General features: G+C 43.4%; 1 protein-coding gene across 2 annotated transcripts in view; it reads right to left on the bottom strand.

Annotated features, from left to right (window-relative positions):
• The window catches only part of PPP1R16B (protein phosphatase 1 regulatory subunit 16B), a 109,625-nt gene that overhangs the window by 47,591 nt on the left and 39,781 nt on the right, over positions 1-22,253 (bottom strand). For both annotated transcript variants that reach the window (XM_053394054.1, XM_053394055.1), the window contains exon 2: positions 18,679-19,066. In XM_053394054.1, the coding sequence (XP_053250029.1) occupies positions 18,679-18,925 (247 nt within the window). In that variant the 5' untranslated portion in view covers positions 18,926-19,066. The remainder of the gene's footprint in view (positions 1-18,678; positions 19,067-22,253) is intronic.

Genomic DNA, 22,253 nt, shown 5'->3' with positions numbered 1-22,253 from the left:
AGTAGCCCATTTGGCAACATCTGCCACATTTTATTCCAACGACAGGGTAAGAACCAGCTAACCAGTTGGCAAAGGAATACCACATGTTGCTTCACATTTGTCTTCTGCCCTGCTCGTTTTTGCCTTATCATACTTATTTTGAAAGTTTTGCTCTTTGTCCAAATGAGGGTATAACAAGACCAGATGCAAAAGACCTGCACTTTCTTTTTCAAGGGACAGAAGGATCAGAATAAAGCACAGGATCAATGTTTGCATGGGAAGCATTTGAGCAAACAGCCGTATTTTAGCATTACAATAAGGCATTTTGAGAGGAACTCCTCCCTGTTCTCTATCAAATACACAAAGGGGGCAGCAGGTCCGTACTTCCCAGTCCAATCATCAATGTCCACATGCCTCCTTGCTGTGCTGTCTGTCGACATGTTATCTACATGTATGGAGAGAGATCTGCCAAGCATCTCTAATGCAGGAACCAGTTATGCGGATATAACTGTGCTACTAAGGCCTGGAGCAACCTTCTACAATGTGACGCCCTCCAGACGTTATTGGACTACAATTGCCAAGACCCCTGACTCACTGATCATGTTGGCTGAAGCTGATGCAGCTTCTGCCCAAACACCTGGGGGGTACCAAGCTGGGATGTATCATGGATGACTTTAGAGCTATTTCCAAGAAAATCAGAACGTCTGACCTACCTTAGCTAGAATCACTGAATAGGGTGTCAGAGCAAAAGAACACCTACCATTATGCCATGTGTTTTTGTGGAAAATTCACCCACCTCTTCCTGTGCCATGAGTGGAAAGCACAGAGACACTTCCTGTGTAACAAGAGTAGGGGAAAGGGTGTGATAGAAATCACATTCCTAAACTGGGTGACCACAGCCAAGTGGAAAAACCATTCACACCCAGCTGATGGAGGATTGCCAAAGCCAAGTAGTTTTGTTGCTGCAGGATTTCTATTGTGTTGGGGTTTTTTTTTTTAAAAAAGAAAGAAAATCATGCTATTTCACCAAGTAATAATATTAATTTAAACATAACACGGAATAAACTCACAATCCTGACCACTAAAACATGGATCCTGATTGAGTAATTTTGAATTGGTGCAAGAAAATAGGTGTTGGTTCAAGGATTTGAGTTGATGGAGAGCTTGGACAAGAAACCCTTAACAAAGACATGTAAACTGATTATGGTTTCATGCTATCACCGACTATAGGTGCGCTATGCAAAGTGCCAATGTCATAATGCCAGTTCTACTGAGATGATGATCCTTGTTAGCCTCGGAGGTCTGGAAATGCCCGATTTCATCAACCTGTGGGTCCCCACTAATGTTGTTGAACTACAACTCCCATCATCCCTAGCTAGCAAGGCTAGAGCTCAGGGATGATGGGAGTTGTAGTCCAACAACATCTGGGGACCCACAGGTTGAGAACTGCTGCTCTAGAGTCAACCCTCCAGCAAATGGACACCAACTGGGGCATTTGACCCAATGCTTAGTAGCACCAGCGATGTCCACTCAAGGCTTGCAGAAATGCTTAGTATTATAGCTTTATAAGCATTATACGCAAAGACCGACCTCACACTCCAACAAACTTGTGGGATGACGAATTTTGAAGAACCATCTCTAGCAAAGTGTTATTTCTGGCATCCTCGCCAAGGGGTATTTATGGAAGAGTACAATTTAACTGTCAACCAAAGTATGACATAACATACTAATTACAAGAAGAAATTAGAAAAATGTGAGTCAGATGGGGGAAGTTCTAAAAGTTCCTAAATAAATTGACACAGTTGCCTCCTTCAGACCTCCATCCACTCATGTTCATTTTGTAGGGGGGGCTGGGGGAGAGGGACCATGCTGCTGATATATCGCCATACACCACTGGCTCAGTCCCCAATCTCTGTGTGCAGAACCAGAAGTTAGAAAATGAGTACAGCTGTACGCTAGTAGGTTTTCCATGCATTTACATAAATACGTACAGAAATTCTGAAAGGTGGCAGAATGTTGAGAGAACTATTGTTCTAGTTGCTGTCTGACCATTGCTTTGCTGTGCAGACGAATAGTACAGGACTACAAGATGATTACTGATGCTTTAGCCATGGGGGAAAGAATCTCTTGCTGTGTGTGAATCTTTCTATGCTTTTGAATAAGATACTCACCAGGGTGCAGGGAATACGCCGTCTTTACAGTGAAAGAGAAAGGACAGAGAGATATGAGAAACAGTTTTGAATCAAGAAATAAAAGTCACCTCCAGACTGCCAGCATACTGTAAATTAAGGTTTGCAAAATCAAAATGAATTAGAGTGCTCTGTTACAACAATTTCGCTTAAAAAAAAGCCCCACACAGACTTTAGGATAGTGATGGAGAAATGCACTAACAAGTATGGGATAATGCTCAACTGGGGGAGATATAATGTCTACACCAGTGGTTTTCAACCAGTGTGCCGTGGCACCCTGGGGTGCTGTGGGCAACACTGACCTCTGTCCCTTTTTCCTTTCCTCCCTCCTCTGATGTCCTCTCACATCTCTGCCTCCCAAAGGCTTGCACAGCTGTTTATTGCAGCAGCCCTGGCTATAACCTCCGCAGGCAAGTGATGCCTCTGAGGTACCTCTCTTTGGGGCAGGAGGGGCAGCTCAGAGACCAGGAGGGGCAGCAGAAGCTGCCCAGATGACTCCCAAGTAGAAGGGAAGGGAGAGGAGGCTTAGAGAACACTCCACAAAGGAAGGTGTTTGAAAAAGGCTGAGAGACTGCCAGCTCTACAGCCAAGGGGTGACATAACTGGGCTCCTGAGCCCCACAGGGGTGCCGCAGAAAGAATGCAGTTGGTTAAGGGATCCGTGGACTCAAATAGGTGGAAAACCCCTGCTCTACACAATCAAATCAAGATCCTCAATGAACAAGTTGTCTGGAGGAGCCTTAAAAGAGAGTGATGTGTATTGTCTGAACATGAAGCGACTCTGAATGGAAAACTGATGCAGGGTTACAACTCTGCTACTGTATAGAAGTGCCTCTCTGCTTTCACTTATTCTCTGTATTTTCACTTATGCTTCTGTATTTTAATTAAACAACAACAACCCAATGAAATAAAAAATTTAAGGTGTTATATATATAATAAATGTTCATAAATGTACCAACCAAGCATGTACATAGATATGTGGACCACATGTCTGGAGCAGCACAGGAAGACCGTCCTGAAACCATTTTGACTCCCAAACTGACCAAATGTTTTCTCTGCAAGCAGGGAGGGGGTGAGGGAACCTTCCCATTGTCTCAGGAATTGGGAAATCACCATCTCAAAGGAATGGAAAGACTACCAGGAAAGGCAATCAGATAAGGCATTATCAGATAACCTGACAGACAGGGGGGAAAACATTCAAATTTCTGTTGTAGACCACCTTTTCTGTGATGTAGGTATGATGTTTGTGGGAGTGGTCTTGGGTTACACCCCTTCTGTGATGTATGTATGATGTATGGAGGGATGGTCTTGAGCTCCAGGGAAGGCAATTTAAAATGTCTATATAAGGGCAGGCACACCTTTGTTCTGGGACCTCCTCCTTTCTCCTGCATGTGAGGGGAGCACCCTGTTGCAACAATTCAATAAAGATCAGACTTACTACCTGCTTTGCTTCTCAATATTCTCTGGTTGGCCTCTGTTATTTTCTCCTACCGATGGAGAACCTACAAAGGACTCTGTAAGGACTCTTGTGTCCCCCATAAGGAAATAAGGGCAGATTTTGTTTATTACACCAAAAACAAAATGCATCAGTAGCCTTCAATGCTCTCTCATCCATGCGAAATGAAACCCAACAGGGTTGCCTCTGGAACATCTCAGCGCTTGGTGAAATGAGGCTCAAGGAGAAATGCTTTTCCTCTGTCTGCACCCTTTTGTCACGCATGAAGCTCCTCGTTTTGAATCTGCTCTGCTATCTTTAAGACCTCATGCAAATCAGGTCACGGGTGAGACCTCATGCAAATGCAGTTGCATTACACCCAGCAGACTGTAGTGACTGCACCCATGTGCCTGAGATTGCTTCTCATGCATTAATAAAAAATGGTCACCAACACCACTGCACCCCTAGGGATTGCTTTGAAGGATCTTAGGGTCTAAGTCACATCACCAGTTCCAGTATGGCTCTTGCCACGTGCATGCATGTGGAGGGGAGCCTGCGGTGAGGCAGTTGCTTGACTTGCTAATTGTGGGTACAGAACTCTTTCTACAGAACAGCTTTCCATGTGCCCTTGGAAGAGTCAAAGGACTTGCAGACACAGTGATGGACCTACAATCATATGCTTTGCCTCTGCTTCTGATATTAATACATGCACAAACTGTTACTCTACTGGCATCTCTCATGTAACTAACTTCTTGAACATACTTGCACCTTAACAGACTGGACTCCGTATCTTTCATGGCTACAAAAGAGGGAGAAAGGATGCAAGGTCAATATTGGGGAAGGTCCACCACTTTTCTGTTAGAAGACCTCGATACTGAAGGCGTGATTAAAACCCAGACCTTTATGTCACTTTCAGACAACCCATTTATCAAGCATTCACACTGATTTATTTGTGCAAAGCCTGCAGGGAGGTCAGACAACGCCAGCTATTCACTGAGCCGATTTGTTTGTGGAGAGGTTATACAATGCGACATCAAGCCATGGTTATCCCACCATTTCCAGATGGGGCAAGGAAAGCAGGTTTGGTGTGCAAGAGCACCAAATCAGCCTCAATTGTGCAACCTGATCTCATCCATTTGGGATTGAATCCCACCAGGAAACAGTGATACAGTCTTGAAGGGCCGCTTTGCCAGTGCAGCTTACAGGAGGAAACAAAACAGTTAAGATACAAGGTACATCAATACGGGAAACCGAAACAACTGCTGCACAAGCTGGTGGTTGGATGCACCACATGACATAACACCGCCATGTTACACCTACACAGTGGAAACAGGAAGGCACCTTAAGTAGCTGTGTCAGTTTTACGCATACATAATTTTGGCAAGACACTTGGAGATAATAAATGCAACAACTATGATGAAACTGCAAGAGGAATATAAATAAATGCCAAATGGCTAGGAATTTTTAGTTAATTTTATTAAACAACAGCTAGGAATTTTAGGAGCAGGGATTTATTGCATGCTCCTGTGAAAAGCTGCAAGGGTATTCACAGGATCACTAGATACTGATGAGCTGCCTTTTCATGTTAACATTTTTTTTTTTTTACTGGTTGTATAATTCTCTCCCTCCCCTATGGTCAGGCATCTCCAAACTCAGTCCTCCAGCTGTTTTGGGACTACAATTCCCATAATCCCTGACCACTGGTCCTGTTAGCAAGGGATGATGGGCGTTGTAGTCCCAAAACAGGTGGAGGGCCAAGTTTGGCCATGCCTGCCCATGGTGCTTCTTTGTTTATAAGGATTTAAAGCTTAATGTACAGTGGCAAAGAAACTGACTTGTGAAAAAGGAAGTCCTAGGTTTAAATTTTGTCTCTGCAGCAAACTCACTTAGGTGAGCTTTCAAAATCAACCACTTACATACAGCATGAAACAGAATTAACCATGCAGGGTTCTTCTTTGTACGTTTGTACATTCTGTAGCACTAAAAAGTAGTTAACTATTGGGGGGTGGAATATTCACAGATACGAGGATGCTTTAAGAAGTCAACTCTGATTAAAAGTCATTGGTATGAAGATTAGAAGCTTCACCCCTAAGCAGGGAGGACATCAGATCAGAGGCACTGCAAGGATATTCACAGGATACTGATGAGCTGCTGCCTTTTCATGTTAAGAACACTTTTTTTTTACTGGTCTTAATTTGAGCCAGAGTACAGCAGGATTCGGGGACGCGGGTGGCGCTGTGGGTAAAAGCCTCAGCGCCTAGGGCTTGCCGATCGAAAGGTCAGCGGTTCGAATCCCCGTGGCGGGGTGCGCTCCCGTTGTTCGGTCCCAGCGCCTGCCAACCTAGCAGTTCGAAAGCACCCCTAAGTGCAAGTAGATAAATAGGGACTGCTTTATAGCGGGAAGGTAAACGGCGTTTCCGTGTGCGGCTCTGGCTCGCTAGAGCAGCGATGTCACGCTGGCCACGTGACCCGGAAGTGTCTCCGGACAGCGCTGGCCCCCGGCCTCTTGAGTGAGATGGGCGCACAACCCTAGAGTCTGTCAAGACTGGCCCGTACGGGCAGGGGTACCTTACAGCAGGATTCAGCTACAGGATCCTTAAGGCCACAGCTTAATGTCAGAAAAAATTACCTTAGAGCATACACAGAAAGTACTCCCTTCACCACAATGTTACCTTCATCTAAACTAGGATTATAGGCTTTTCCCTCAAGGTCATTTGGAAATGCAGATTTGGGCTTTGGCACTCTTTCTTTAGAAACCTGAGTATGAGCAAGAGGGTTAAAGCATGATGAAAAAAGTTAAAGTTATGTTTCAAACTGAATGGATTCAAAACACAGAGTGGAAATATGAATGAGCATTTGCTACGGCAAGACTGAACGGGACACACAGATTAACAAAAGCATGTAAAGAAAAGAAAATGCAAAAAATGGCACACACAACACTCTCTTATCAAGTTTTAGCAGTTTTATTTCTGCAAACAACAAATGTTAAGGAACTGGATTTGTGTCACATCTGCCACCAGAGCCCGATTTCTGTTCTTATCCTGAAGCAAAGTTCTTAACCTGAAGCACTATTTCTGGGTTAGCTGAGTCTGTAACTTGAAGTGTATGTAACATGAAGCGTATGTAACCTGAAGCATATGTAACCCGAGGTACCACTGTATAATGAACTACAAGACATGGTGGTGAAAGCAATGAAGACTATGAAAGTATTGGCTAAAGTAGACTGATGTCATAAAAGAGTGAAGCTCAATGAAGGATTTTTGGCAGATTCCAAGAGGTGGGCAGGGTTGGAGGAAGGGCCTAGGGAAGAGGTACAAGTGTTTGGAAGAACAGAGGCGGGTGGGCTTTAAAGAAGCAGGCAAAGGGAAAGGCTGGTGCCTAAAAAAAAAAACAAAGTTGGGAAATTATTCCAGATGAATTAAAAGGAAGAGGGGAAAGCCAGAAGGAAATGAGAGGGGAGTAAAACAAGGAGAGAGGAATTGGGAAGAAAGGAGAAATGAAGAAATACAAAACAATGCAGGAATAGCTCACCAAAAGTCTGACCACACACCTTAAGAAAAAGTTCTGTAACATGGACTGATTATTGCTGCAGTTATTAGCATGAAATTGGACAGGGACTTCTATAGAGATCCTGCCAGCATCTGTGTCAGCACTACAATGGAAATGGTTAACAATATCTATATCCTTATGTTATAAAAATCTTTTATTGCATCAAAAAAAATAGCACATAAATTATGGGTCTCTGAGGGACAGGAAGATTCTAGTCATTTTCTTCTCAGTACGGTGGGATTTTATTTCATATAGTTCAGTTTCAGATTTACAGGCATGTCTCCCTATATCATGATCTCCATTTGGGTGTTACTATTTAATATGTTTAGAGCTCACTTGCCCTGCCTTTAAGTTGGCTATATTATAATTTTTTTGTTATTGCTCATCTGTTTTCGTGGTTCTGTAATAATTTGAAAACTAAAAAAAACACCTAAAAAATAGTCTGGCTTATCATGATGTAGAAATGCAGCTATAGGAAAGAAAGAAAGAAAGAAAGAAAGAAAGAAAGAAAGAAAGGAAGGAAGGAAGGAAGGAAGGAAGGAAGGAAGGAAGGAAGACTTGGGAGAGGTTTAACAATATTGCCAGAGTCTGACTATCCATGAGCTCATTCAGATATTACCAAAATGCAATTACATTTGGGAAAGCATTTTGTTACTTATTGCAAAGGAGAGAGGAACTGACCACACTCCAAACAAAACAAGCAGGAGGGAGAGTTTGCATGCATGGAAATCTTAGCATCCGTTATCAGGAGCTACCTAGACAACTGCTATAGCAACTAGAGTTAAATAAGGATTTAACGCATTTGGCAACTAAAAGGGAGTTATGAGCCTGGGATGTGCTGTAAAATGAAAAGGCCTGAAGGGAAAGAAACTGTGAGAGTGGGAGACAAGTGTACAGAGAAATAGTCCACAGAAGTAGCGTTTAGCAACACAGACACAGGAACCATCCAATTATGTTGGCCAACATTATAAATGTGACTACTACAACATTTGCCTTGACAGCAGCCAGCCACCTAACATGAAGGCCTACGTAGCAATCAGTGGTGCACAGATGGAGAGAAAATTGCTTTAATCTAGGAAGAAAATGGCACTTTACAAAGGGGAGAGGACAGTTTGCTTGTTGGTTTTTTTTAAAAAAATGCTCCTTGTGAAGGACCAGGGTGAGTAAAAGCTGTCCCTTTGCATGCCGAGGTCCCCAAGACACCCCCCAATAAAACACAGTTGACACATGATTTTAGTTTTAAGATTTTTACCATGCCTCACCTCTCCCCAAATGCTCCCAGGGGCTCTTGCGTGGCCCTAGCCCCTTGGCAGGAGTTCGGACAAAAGCATGGCGAGCCTCTGGATTCCTCTAATGGAATACCCTTGCAGCAGCAGCATTTGGAGGGGCAGGCATACCCCTCCACCAACCAATTCATAAAACCAATGCCTAACCGCTGTGAGATTTTGACCAGCTTCGGCCCATCTGAAGCTGATACAGGCTCATCTTATCTTGAGCCCAAGCAGAGTAGTCCACACAGCAGAAGGATAAGCAGTATATGCCACATTTTAAACTTTATTTCCACTCTACGCTGAGAGAATACAAACATGCATCTTGCCTCTGTGAGAGCAGAGAAGCAACTGTCTCTCTAACAAAGAAACCGAGAGAACAGTGAAAAACAGGAAACCAGTGTACGTCACATCCAGTCTCCCATTCCCATGGGAATCCAACAGTAACTTGGACTGTGGACTGTGGCAAAACAATGTCTTGTGACTGCAGTTGCTGCACAGTGAGGGAAATAGAAACCAACACAACCTTACAAGTTGTGACGATTTGCTACGCAGTAGGCAAAAACCAAATGGCACCAGCCAATCAGCCAAATGGACAAAATTCCTTCCTGGCCCCTGCCCCAAAAGCGGACGACCCCATGACAGGCATAGCAAGGTCAAGCAAACACCTGAAAATAGGGAGGGTGATCCGATGCGCACAGTGAAAAGAGGAAGCTCAACGCTGTGCGCAGGGTATTTAAAAGCTATGGCTATCAATCACGAAATGGCAACATTTAAATCTCCCCAGCAACAGTAAGCTCAGTGATAATGGTGGCCAAACTCTTTTCCCCACCCAGCAACAGTGGGTGTCTTGCTAGCCCCCACCGCAACACATGCTCTCCATGAAGGAGAATACGCTTTATGCAATTCTGGTCCAACACATTTTGCTTCAGGATTCCCTCTTTCCATTTCTAAGTCAAAGTGCATAGAACCCCACATAAGCCAAGTTGTTTTGGGCACCTGCGGCAGAAAAACCCAAAAGCAACATTCCCCCCTTTTTCTTAGTAAAAACCACCACCACCATAGTAAGTACAATAATTAGACACAAGGCAGCCACATCTCTCTGCCTAATGGTAGGGCCAGCCCTGCAGATATTCCCACCTTGCTGCATCCTCCCATCGCATCCTCCGGATATCTCTTTTTGCAGAAGAGGAAACACAGTTTTCACAATGCAAATTTCAATCACCACGCACAACCCAGTTATGTGGCCCCGGCAATGGTGACAAGGCAACCCCTCATCATTGCCCATTCTCTCCCCATAACGTTCTTATACATAAAACAATGCCAGTGCTGTGGAACTGACTTTCAGATGTCGTTACACAGTGAAACATGACTGGTTAACATGGCAGCATATTGAAGCTAAGTCAGAATGAAAGCAGTTTCCTGTCCTTTGTCTGGCGTTGTCTGGTTCTGCCAAAAGGAAGGAGGAAATGGTAATCATCTACCGCTGAACTATGGTTACTCACTTGCTGTTGGACACAGATGGCATTTTCAATATGCACAAGGCGAGCAGCGATGTTTCGTTTTTTACTGTTCAGTTGATGCAATCTCTTTGCATGCAACCCTACTTCACACTGGGATTAAGCAAGCCTTAATTCATCAATGAACATCTTAATTCACAAATTAAAACCCATCCCATCTCAATGAATTGGCAGAGCAGAGACTGAAAGGCACACAGCTGAGCAGGCTGAACATATGCACCAATAGCTTCCTCTCCCTACCATATTATGGAAAATGCAATTTAAAGAAGGCTTTTCCTTCCCATTTACATCCCAAACTAGCAGATGCTTTAACTTTCAAGTTGAAATACCAGCACTAATGGCAGGCAGCTGTAGCCAACAGCCCTCAGCTGAAATCAATTTCAACACAGGTTCTTAAATATGGATCTTCTAGGCAGTACTGATAGGATTAAGCCTTGTTCATTTTTAAAGCTATTTTATCTCCAATGTAATATGAAGCATTATATATTTGAATTTGCAAAACTGAGGAACAAGACACTACCGAAGATGGACTTTTCTTTTATACATACCAGCTTTTGCTGACTGAAAGTACTCATATTGCCCTTTAAGTCCTAACCAGCTTGGGGCAGGTTATATGACACCCAGATGACCCTGACTGGACCCTAAGGTCAGGCAGAAGATACAAGGCCTTTTCCGTGGTGGCTCCATATCTGTAGAGTTATGTCCCATAAGTGATATGATTAGCTCCTTTCCCATTTCCTTTTAGGTGGGACTTAATGGATTTTTCATTTCAGGCCACCGGGGTTTTTACCGCTCTCTGTTTTAGATTGTGATATTGTGAACTTTATATTGGTTTGCTGGTCTGAAGTGCTTTATGCTGTTCTTTTATTTATTACAGGGTCATTGTTGTTGTTTTTTAAATAATATTTTAGATACTAGTGTGTTTTTGCTTATTAATAAAAAATAAATATTTGTGTAACCCATGCTAGGAAAACTTTCTTTTAAAAGGCAGCATAGAAATTCTTGAATAGACTAAATATAAATAAAATAATTTGCACTGTTAGGCCATCATACACTTCAGAAAATGTGCCTGATACAACTGCAAAAAGGCCACATTACTGAGTTTGGATAGCATGTAAGAATTCAACAGATTAATCAAATCACTTAAAGATCAGATGATTAATTAACTAAACATTCTTAGCCGCTTGACGGCCAGGCCTTCAGTTGCCAAAATCAATGACATTCACAGCTAAGAGGGATACTGTGTCCTCTGGTTTGCCTGCTGAGATCTGGCAACACAGAGCTTGCAAAGCAGATGGCAACCTTAAGCATCCGAACTGGTTGTACCTCATGCAGACACACCAATGAGAGCAATTCAAATGAGCTCCGTATGTGCTGCTATGGAAGGAACACATTTGTTAATGCTGCTACAAAAAACAAAACAAACAAAAATGAAAAATTTAATCGCTAGCATCAAAATGAACACCATTTTCAGGGATAAGGGAAAGGAACTATGCACATAGTCAAGAGTTTGGCATTATCAGCTAGCAATTATTGACATCATTCTCTACCAATATCTAACCCAGCTTGGAAAGAGCTAGGTCCTTCGCCACAGTGTTTCCCTTATGACTCGGAAGCAGGCTAAGTGGCAGAGCAAGTGCTTTGTACACAAAAGGTCCCAGGTTCACCCCCAACATCTCCTGTTAATCTCAGGTATCAGAGGTGGGAAATATTTGTATCTCAAACCCTACCACCAGCAGCCAGCACACACAATTTTGGGGTAGATAGTCAACGTGCAGCTCGAGTTCCAACATCTACAAGAAGAAGCCCAATACAATGGTTTAATCCTATACAGTGGTGCTTCAGGTTACATATGCTTCAGGTTACACACTCCACTAAGCCAGAAATAGTGCTTCAGGTTAAGAACTTTGCCTCAGGATGAGAACAGAAATCGGGCTCCAGCGGCGCGGCAGCAGCAGGAGGCCCCATTAGCTAAAGTTGTGCTTCAGGTTAAGAACAGTTTCAGGTTAAGTACGGACCTCCGTAACAAATTAAGTACTTAATCTGAGGTACCACTGTAGTTGTTAGTAAGAAGGCAGGTAAGTGGAGACTGGCTAAGGGCTGACTGAGGTTGACTGAGGGATCAGTTCCAGAGCCCCGTTCGTATCCAGAAGCAAATGTAACTAGCGACGGCATGTCTGTGCGCACGTCGCTTTTCGTCGCTTCTGCGCCTGCGTGTGACATTATTTTGAGCATCTGCGCATGCGCGAGCAGCGAAACCCGGAAGTAACGCGCGCCGTTACTTCCGGGTTGCCGCAGAGCACAACTTGAACGCGCTCAACATGAAGCATGTTCAACTCGAGGTATGACTGTACTTCTGCTATTCCTTTAAATGCTATAAATATTATGCAGAAAAATTGAGGGTGATTTCTGGGGACAATGTACTGAAACAAGGAGCTGAACCTAGATGTCAGACAGATTGCCTCCACCAGGGAGATTCTGTACTTGGGTCAAAATCCCTCCTTAGAAGTAAATACCAGTTTCAGAAGAAAAGGACTATATGGAAAATTCAAGGCACCTTTGTAAAAAGTCTGAACATCTAGGGAATAACTGGAAATTAAAAAAGGAGTACATTAAGAGAAAGCAATTTAGAGAAGCTAATTAAAGGCTCTCTTTAAAAAAAATGCTTTTCTAATTGTTGAAGTTGGTTTTATGTTGAAAGTGCTGCCAAAAACAGTAAGTGAACAGCCACTAGAAGGTGAATGGATGATTTTACATACATACACACAGCACATACGAAACACCACTGCGCTCATTATCACTACTATGACTGAATTAAAGGATCATCATAAAGGAAAATTCTACAGTACATGATGAATACTGAATTGATGAGCTATTTCAGTTCTTCCTAGGTTAAGATACTTTAACAAACTAGGATTATGAGATCCATCATACATCTGCAACTTTCAAAAGGCTCTTAAAGGTATTTAAAGAACCATATTATCCGTTATCAGGAGGTGTTCCTCTGTCTCACCTTGTAAATTCTGTTCAAGCATCTGCCCATCAGAGTATCCTCCTTCATTTATCTCATGTGTCCGATAACTTTCATAAGCTAAAATCTGCTTAGGTCCCAAAATACAGGACAAGTTCAAGTGTTTCTGGATTGCACCACTTGAGTGAAACGCATTTGTGTAGTCCCAACTACTGTTCCCCTCCTCCCACCCAATTTTGGGTTTCTGCCTGTCAAACTGCCCACAACTCAGGCCAGTCAGTGTGCGTGTACACACACAGCACGTGAATGTTCACTCACAAAAATTAAAAACACCCAGGGGCGAAACTGGGCTTTATTTCACCCGGGTCAAAGACCTGATTTGGTACTCCCCCCATGTGTGTTTGCATACACACACACACACACACACACACACACACACACAAAGGTTGGGAGCCTCTGGAGGCTTCACCTGGCTAGAAGCCTGGCTAGTCCCCCGGTAGCTACAGCTCTGAAACACCTATAAGCAGAAAGCCAGCCTGCTTGGAGGGGCTACTCTTTTTCATTTTAACCTCTAGTTTCCCATATAAAATGAATCCTTTACTCTCTCCTTTCAAGTTTAAGGAAATGATTAATTACATGATTCCCCACCCTCATAGTCTGACAACGTACAGCCCAGGACAATATTTCTAGCCCATTCATTCATTTCACAGTACTTGTATCCCAACTTTCTCTCCCAAAATCACTCAAGGGAGGCAGCAAACAAGCACTGAAAGATCAAGAAAACAAGTTGAAAGGAAAGATAAAGTGACAGCCTGATGGCAACTGGCCAAAATTAAGCAACCTGCAGGTCTAAAAAGACAGTGAAATGCCACCAGAGAAGGGTGATATTATCCCATTTGTGTGTGGGCTACCCATTAGTCTTTAGTGTGACATGTCTCTTTGTCCTCAGAATCCTAGGGTTTCAAAGAAACAGAAAATGAGGTACTTTAACACCCACACACCCACACCCTGCTTTTAGCTAGAACTAAATACCCCTAAACTCAGCCTAAAAGTATCTCGAGGGCTAGCACCTACAATTTACCCATAGTACTTATTAACACATCTTACCTATAGCATTTCCCTTGAAGCAACTGAAGACTTAAGGCCCTTCCAGGCATCCTTTTTCTCATAGAGTTGGAAGAGACCATGAGGATCATCTAGTCCAGGGTTTCTTAAACTTGGGTCCTCCAGCTGTTTTTAGACTACAACTCCCATTATCCCAAGCTAGCAGGACCAGTGGTCAAAGATGATGGGGAAACTGTAGTACAAAACAGCTGGAGACCCAAATTTGGGAAACCCTGATCTAATCCAACCCTCTGTAATGCAGGAATATGCAGCTGTCCCTTAAAAGGATCGAACCTTCAACCTTGGCATTATCAGCACCACGCTCTAACCAACAGATCTATTCATTGTGCATATATTTTATTTAACGGGCATTTATTTACTTAGAAAACTTATATACCGCTTACTTACAGTCATTTCTAACAGGTGTACAGGAGATTCAATACAGGGAAGCGGCTTGTCTGAACCCAAATGAGTTTCATGAAACTGGTCCCACAATGGTGAATGAATGGCTCCTGGTGGATACAAGCCATGGGGGTGGAGACTAACAGTGACCCTGAAGATCTCAATGATTGGGTAGGGATATACGAGATCAGGCACTTTGTAGAGGGATCCTGGGCCTGAGTTGCTAAGGGCCTTTAAAATTCATACAATAACTCTGAAATTGATTCGTGTTCGTGATGGTACTGGTGCTATTCTAAATGTACCATTGCAGAAAAACTAATAAAGTGGAATGACGGGTGGACGGTCCAATATGTATCCACCATCAACGAAGGATTATTGTATCAATGACATGTTGCAGAATTGTTGTTGTTTAGTCGTTTAGTCGTGTCCGACTCTTCGTGACCCCATGGACCAGAGCACGCCAGGCACTCCTGTCTTCCACTGCCTCCCGCAGTTTGTTCAAACTCATGCTGGTAGCTTCGAGAACACTGTCGAACCATCTCATCCTCTGTCGTCCCCTTCTCCTTGTGCCCTCAATCTTTCCCAACATCAGGGTCTTTTCCAGGGAGTCTTCTCTTCTCATGAGGTGGCCAAAGTATTGGAGCCTTAGCTGTCCTTCCAATGAGCACTCAGGGATGATTTCCTTCAGAATGGATAGGTTTGATCTTCTTGCAGTCCATGGGGCTCTCAAGAGTCTCCTCCAGCACCATAATTCAAAAGCATCAATTCTTCAGCGATCAGCCTTCTTTATGGTCCAGCTCTCACTTTCATACATCACTACTGGGAATACCATAGCTTTAACTATACAGACCTTTGTTGGCAAGGTGATGTCTCTGCTTTTTAAGATGCTGTCTAGGTTTGTCATTGCTTTTCTCCCAAGAAGGAGGCGTCTTTTAATTTCGTGACTGCTGTCACCATCTGCAGTGTTCATGGAGCCCAAGAAAGTAAAATCTCTCACTGTTGCAGAATACACATGTAAAAAAAGGGGGGGGGAGAACCCACTAATACGGAGGGGCCATTCCTGTAGAGATGCTTGCCCTTGTCCAGTTAATTGACCTAGAGTCCTGGACCTCTAAGCAGTGGCTAGAGAGGTAATTAACTGGATGGAACTAGCAATTTACCTCAAGCCCCATTACTGCTGCAAAGACATGTTTGTGCAAATCTCTTCTCAGGATCTATTTGTGCCTTGCCTCCTACAGTGCCCTCCATAAAGATTATACTGTGGGCAGGCTGCCTATCAGAATAATCCCAAACTTGTCACTGTTGCCTTTAGCTTGCCTCCTTTGTCCTGCCTACCTATCAATCTTAGGGTTAGATTGGCAGATTTTTAAGCAGGGATTATACTTGTTTGTTTCCTCTGCGGAGCCAGCTACAATGGGAGCTAAGCCTGTAGCTGATACCACGCAAATAAGCAGGGGCATTTGCAACAGGATATGCTAAGGCTCCCATAGATTTTCCTTTTCCTTTTTTCTTTTTGAGCCTTTCCTTGACAAATGAGCCTAAAATCTAAATGACATCATAAATACCAAACAGCATAAATCTTTTATTTCTCTTTTGAAGAGGAAAACCAATTCTTGCTCAAGGCAGTAAACAATTCCCACACACTCTTGTAACAATTCTCATTTTTAAGTCCAGTGGTTTTAAAATCCAGGTTTTGGGGTGCCTTGACAGTTAAATAAAGATGCTCTAAATGGCAATATACACTTGTTGCATACAACAACACGAATGATCACTTTAGCCAATCCACTGATACAGCAACACCACTTACACATTCAATGAGCAATGGCTTGGAGTTCAGTGGGTAATTCCCTTCTTATGGATAAACACTGCTTTTGGAAGGATGTCAGATAGCATGTGGCCTGGGGTGGGGCAGAGATGGGGAAACAGCTTCCAATGTAAATGACTGTCATGAAAGGCTAGGGTAGTTAATGGAGCCCTCCAGGTGTTACTTATTCATTTCTGAATGACGCAAGTTACGTAGTCCAAAACATAAAGAAGGCTGCAAGTTACCCACCTGTGGTCTAGAACAGCTAGGATGCCACTGAGATACCACTGCAGTATTAGTTTTAGTTCCAGTATTTCCACTACCATCTAAACTTCATTTCCCATTTGTTTCCACCCCTTCAGAAAGCGAAGAGTTCTTCCACTTTCTTGCAGCAACTTCAACTTGAGCATCAAATCAAACAGAAATTCAGGTTGCAATTCTTTGCACATTTCCTTGGAAGGGGCAAGTCCTGCTGAATTCAGTAACTGCAGTGTTTGTTTAAGTGGGCAGCGGAAAGCCAATAGGTAGCATCACGAGCAAGAGGCAGCAAGGTGTTAGGAGACAGAGCATAGCATCCTCTAAGCTAGCTCTCAGGTATGGTGGTGAATGTGTTCTTGCCAACAGGGTTGAAGTAAGAATCAATGACCAGTACATTTGGTTTCTGTAGATGGAACAGAGGGGTGGGAGAACCATCTTGTATTTTGTTTCATACTGTTAAATGATATGTGCCAGCCCTGGATATGTTCTCTCCTAGAAACATAACTTGTACTTCATTTTTAGTCCATACTGATTAAAGAACCATCAACAGATAATTGCATAAAACAAACCTTGGGTAAATGTTTAATATATACCTGGTGTATGTGTATATGCTGCTGTTTATACCAATTCTGCAAACATTTCCTCATTCTTCTCTAATTATTTTCCTTGTTATTCAAAACCAAAATATCATATACACATTTAAAAGGCTTTAGACAACACGTCCTGATTGCTACTTGGAATGAATTTACTTCCTTTAGAACTGCTGCCAGACATTTGATATATACAAAATGTCAATGCTGAAAAAAAATAAAAGGGCCCCCCCTCCATTTCCTCATTCACTACATCATTTGATATCTTCCCTCCAACAATCCAATCTTTAAATCTTGAGATCAGATTACACAATAGTGTCCTATTGTCTTGTCCCAGCTGAACAATTTATGCCTAATGACCAAGGGCAGTAGGGAAATATCTGGGCTAATCCTACTTTTATCATCCTCTCGGCTTCTAAACAATTTGTTGTGTAATTCAGATCTCAGATGGTGTTTCCTTTCAAGCCATATTATTGCATCTAATGGATCTAGCCGTAATGTCTGTTCCAGCCCAAACTACATCCAAATCACATACTGACAAAAGATAAATAAACTGAACAGCATAACAGGCTGTGAACATTTGATGCAAACTCCATTGATTTTGCAGGCCATTTGTAGCTATTTCTTCTAATTTGCCACCCAAAGGAATGTTTATTATTAGACTCCACCAAATATGAAACAAATTATTGGGGAAATGTTAGAGAAGAGAGTCCTAAAAACAACAATTTTTTTTAAAAGTTCAGATAGAATATCCATCTTCGCAATCAATAACCTTTTCCATGCAAAAACAAAATAAATCTCAGTAAAGTCGTCAAGAGGCAAATCGTTAACTTTCCTTCTTTCCCCCTACTTTCCGTTGCATCCTTCTTGTGAGACGTCTCCTGAAAAGAATCACCATAAATCCTTATACCAAAACTCAGAGCAGCTATTATGCTTTAAGCGTATCTTTTTCCACTTACACAGCATATACCAAACAAAGATCAACATTCCAAACATTTCACCTAAGTCCAATTCTTTAACACAGGCATGGTTACAAATGCTCATTTTTACTTTAAGTCTATATTACTCTTTTCTACAACAAATTGGTACTCTCCCATCCCCGCCCAAGTAAATGCATCAGGGTAACCCAGAAACAAACCCCATTTTATACCTGTAGCCATGATGCACACACTCTGGGGTATTTTTTCCTTTCTTAAAAACCAGACTATTTTTTTTGCTTCTGCCATAACACATCAGGAATCTGCTAGAGCAGCCTTTCTCAACCTGTGGGTCCCCAGATGTTAGTGGACTACAACTCCCATCACCCCTAGCTAGCAAGGCCAGAGCTCAGGGATGATGGGAGTTGTAGTCCAACAACATCTGGGGACCCACAGGTTGAGAACCGCTAGAGGATGCAAAACATGGAACGGCAGTCAAGCGATGGGGGGGGGGGGAAGAAGAGAAATGTTCATCATAAGCCTCACTCTGGACATATTACATATGGCAGTCTAAAGGACAACCATCCAGGGCCCTAAATGAGCACTCAGATGCACCACTGGGTGCTTAGCACATGGCTTACAGTCAAACCTAGCAAGGGCACACGGGGCACAAGAACTTGCAGCATCTCCTACCTTCCTCAACATCGTTCCTTAGTGAAGCCTCCAGCAGCGCAACGCTGGCCTCAAAGGACACCTTCTTGCGGCTGGCAACATTCCTCTTCTTCTCATGCTTCCTCCTCTTGTGCTGCATCTCCTTCTCGTATTGCGCCCACTTCTTCAGCTGCTGAGCGCGGCGTTTCTGGGCTGTCCGGAGCCTCTCAAGGGTAGGCACCTTATCCAGTAGCTGCAGCTCTGTCAACAAGTCCATGTGGGTGTCCATGGCCCACCTGCCAATGGGTCAGCCACACTCCTGCTGGACCAGAAGCCCAACCTTGCGACAAGATGCCTGGCACTACGGGAACATGCTGCGGCTGGACTGAGAGCAGCACTGCGTAGATACCGGAGAGCACATTGTGGTATCCTGCACAGTGAGAGAGGGAGAGAGGCAGAAAACAAGTAAGCGTGGGTTGCGTCCGGCAAAAACAAAAGCGACATAAAAGAACACTTGTGCCGATTGCTACATTCTAAATAGTCATTGAATGTTCTTAATGATGAATGCTGCTCTTTCTTCATGAAACTTCTCACCACAAAAATGAGCATTTCCACCCAACAGGTGTATATTAAGTTGCAATTAGGCATTTGGTCAGCCGACAGGCCTACAACTTATCTGAATATTTTAAAAGTATAGGCGCACCAGGAAAGGAGGAGGATTACCAACCCAAGGAGGAATGGCTTATAAAACTGAATGGCCTATACAGAAATTGGCTACTAAATTAAGAGGACATAATGATGAAATGTTTAAGGAGGAATGGAGACCATTCAACCATCCAACCATCACCCATACATAAAAGTCGAAGGCAGAATTTGAAGTATAAACAGTGGATTGTTGAAAGAACTAAGGATATTGGGGTTTGGACAATAAAAAGGTGTGTTATAAAACAATAAAGGTAAAGGTAAAGGTACCCCTGCCCGTACGGGCCAGTCGTGTCCAACTCTAGGGTTGTGCGCCCATCTCACTTAAGAGGCCGGGGGCCAGCGCTGTCCGAAGACACTTCCGGCTCACGTGGCCAGCGTGACAAGCTGCATCTGGCGAGCCAGCGCAGCACATGGAAACGCCGTTTACCTTCCCGCTAGTAAGCGGTCCCTATTTATCTACTTGCACCCGGTGTGCTTTTGAACTGCTAGGTTGGCAGGCGCTGGGACCGAGCAACGAGAGCGCACCCCGCCGTGGGGATTCGAACCGCCGACCTGACGATCGGCAAGTCCTAGGCACTGAGGTTTTACCCACAGCGCCACCCGCGTCCCTCTATAAAACAATAAAAAGGTGTAAAAGAAACAAAAAACACCAGGAAAGGAGGGTGGGAAGTCAAGAAGAAACTATGTATTTATTTATTCATTTTTAAAAAAACAAAAATCCTGTATATGATGATAAATGCTTTGAAATATCTTTGGAGAATTAATGAAAAATATTTTTATTTTTAAAAAGCATATGCCCATTAACGAACACTGAACTCTCAAAGTAGTATTTTTAAAGCCACGGTTATCCTACAATAACCCTTGAACTCATTTCAGTCTCTCTGTCCAGCTAATGCACCCATCCAGACGTTCATTTGTTAAAATTGCAACAAAGGAAATGGATAGGAGTAATGATCACTTCTCATGTTTTCCTTGTTTTAAATGTTAAAACCACAATCAGAGGTCTTAAAAGCAATTCCACCTGGCAGTATCCAGGGCAGCAGAATCACTTTGTTATTACAGTCGTACCAGGGAAGTCAAACAGAATCCATTCCGGAAATCCGTCCGACTTCCAAAACATATGAAAACCAAAGCACGGCTTCTGATTAGCTGCAGGAAGCTCCTGCAGTCAATCGGAATCCATGGAAGCCCCATCGGATGTTCGGCTCCCAAAAATAGTTCGTAAACCGGAACACTCACTTCCGGGTTTGCGATGTTCGGAAGCCAAAAGGTTCAGGAACTAAGCTGTCCAACTTCCAAGGTATGAATGTATAGCAAGATTAAAGATTGTGGGGCTGGGGGGAGGAAATGTTACAGTGGGTGGAGTTCATCAGAACATGAGAAGAACTTTGCTGGGCCAAGTCAAAGGCCCATCTAGTCCAGCATGCATTTGGAAAGCCCATAAACAGGACCAGAATGCAACAGCACCCTCCACACTTGTGAGTCCTAGTAACTGACATTCAGTATGCCTCTGACACTGGAGGTAAAATATATTTGTTGTGGCTGCTAGCCACAATTTTTAGGTTTAAAATACAATCATTGCCTAACCCAAAAAATACTAAGTAAAAGGTCCTAAGGTACAGAAACACTTTTGGATTCTTTGTTCCTGTGAACAGACGGCACATTCTGCTGCGTCTTTACATAGCAGCAAGATCCACTGGGTGTATCTTAGGTATGTGCAGGGGTTTTTTTCAGATGGAGCTCAGTTGTGGCACCTCTCAGGTGGGTGCCTTTGCCATTATAAGAGAACAAGGGAGGCATTCATGGTGAGTTCTGGAACCTCTCTAGAAAATAGCACTGGGTACGTGCACACAGAACTGGAGTCAGGAGATCTGATCTCATATCTCACTAAACCATCCCCACTGAGTTGATTGTATGGACAAGCACTAACACATGCCCACTTTCCACCCAAATAAATCAAACGCACACTGCATATATATCTGAAAATCATATTTTTAATTTGGCTTCTGTGGCCTCTGTTCAATGTACTCCCTGTTCTATTGTGAAATGACTCATAGCACATGCTTTGCATGCAAAAGGACCCAGGATCAATTCTCAGCATCCCCAGGTACGGCTGAGAGAGGCACATGTCTTCTGGAGAGGCCCTGCCAGTCGGTGAGCCAACGGTCTAACTCTGTTTTAGACAATCTCCCATGGAAAATTTGCTCATTTGTTCACTTATTTTGAATTCTGGGTGTGTGTTTTAAGAAAGTTGACTTTTTTTCTGTTGGGAGCTGGGACTGGGCTGCAAGGCCTTAATTAAGTCAACTCCTTCTCAGGTTTAGCACCATTCAAGGTGCTTAGCCTGGGGGACCAGTGATAAAGGAGGTCAGCAAAGGAGGACAGGCCAAGGAATCACAAAACGGGACAGGAAGGCTCCCAAGGCTCCTTCTGCCTTCAGCAACGTTGGTTAAACACTAACACTTATTACCATTTTTTTCCTTCAAAGGTCATATCCATTAGGTTTAATCATACAGCTGCTTGCCGAGAGGAGCACAGAGAGAAGAAATGTCATGGTGCATCTGCAGCAGCACAAGTGGATGCCTTCATCTGCCCCAGCTGCAACAAAACATCTCCCTCCGCATCAGTCTCTACAGCCACAGCAGGCGATGCAACCTTCCGAAAGCTAAACTTCATCCCCAAATGCACACTCCTCCATTGTCTGCCAAGCACACACACCAGGTTCTGCCCAACTTGGCGGGGGCAGCGGCACACGTGACATCATGTGGCAGGAGGGTGTCTAATGGGCCCTGTCCTCCATTTTGCAAAAAGAAGGGGGAAAGGGGAAGAGGTATTATCGCAAAGACTGCAGAGAGAATAATTGGGTGTACTCTTCCCACCTTAGATCAAATCTATGCTGCCAGGTGGCATAA

The sequence above is a fragment of the Podarcis raffonei genome, chromosome 6 (assembly GCF_027172205.1).
Source record: "Podarcis raffonei isolate rPodRaf1 chromosome 6, rPodRaf1.pri, whole genome shotgun sequence".
Classification (NCBI taxonomy): Eukaryota; Metazoa; Chordata; class Lepidosauria; order Squamata; family Lacertidae; genus Podarcis; species Podarcis raffonei.
This window is presented reverse-complemented; position numbering and strand designations above follow the sequence as displayed.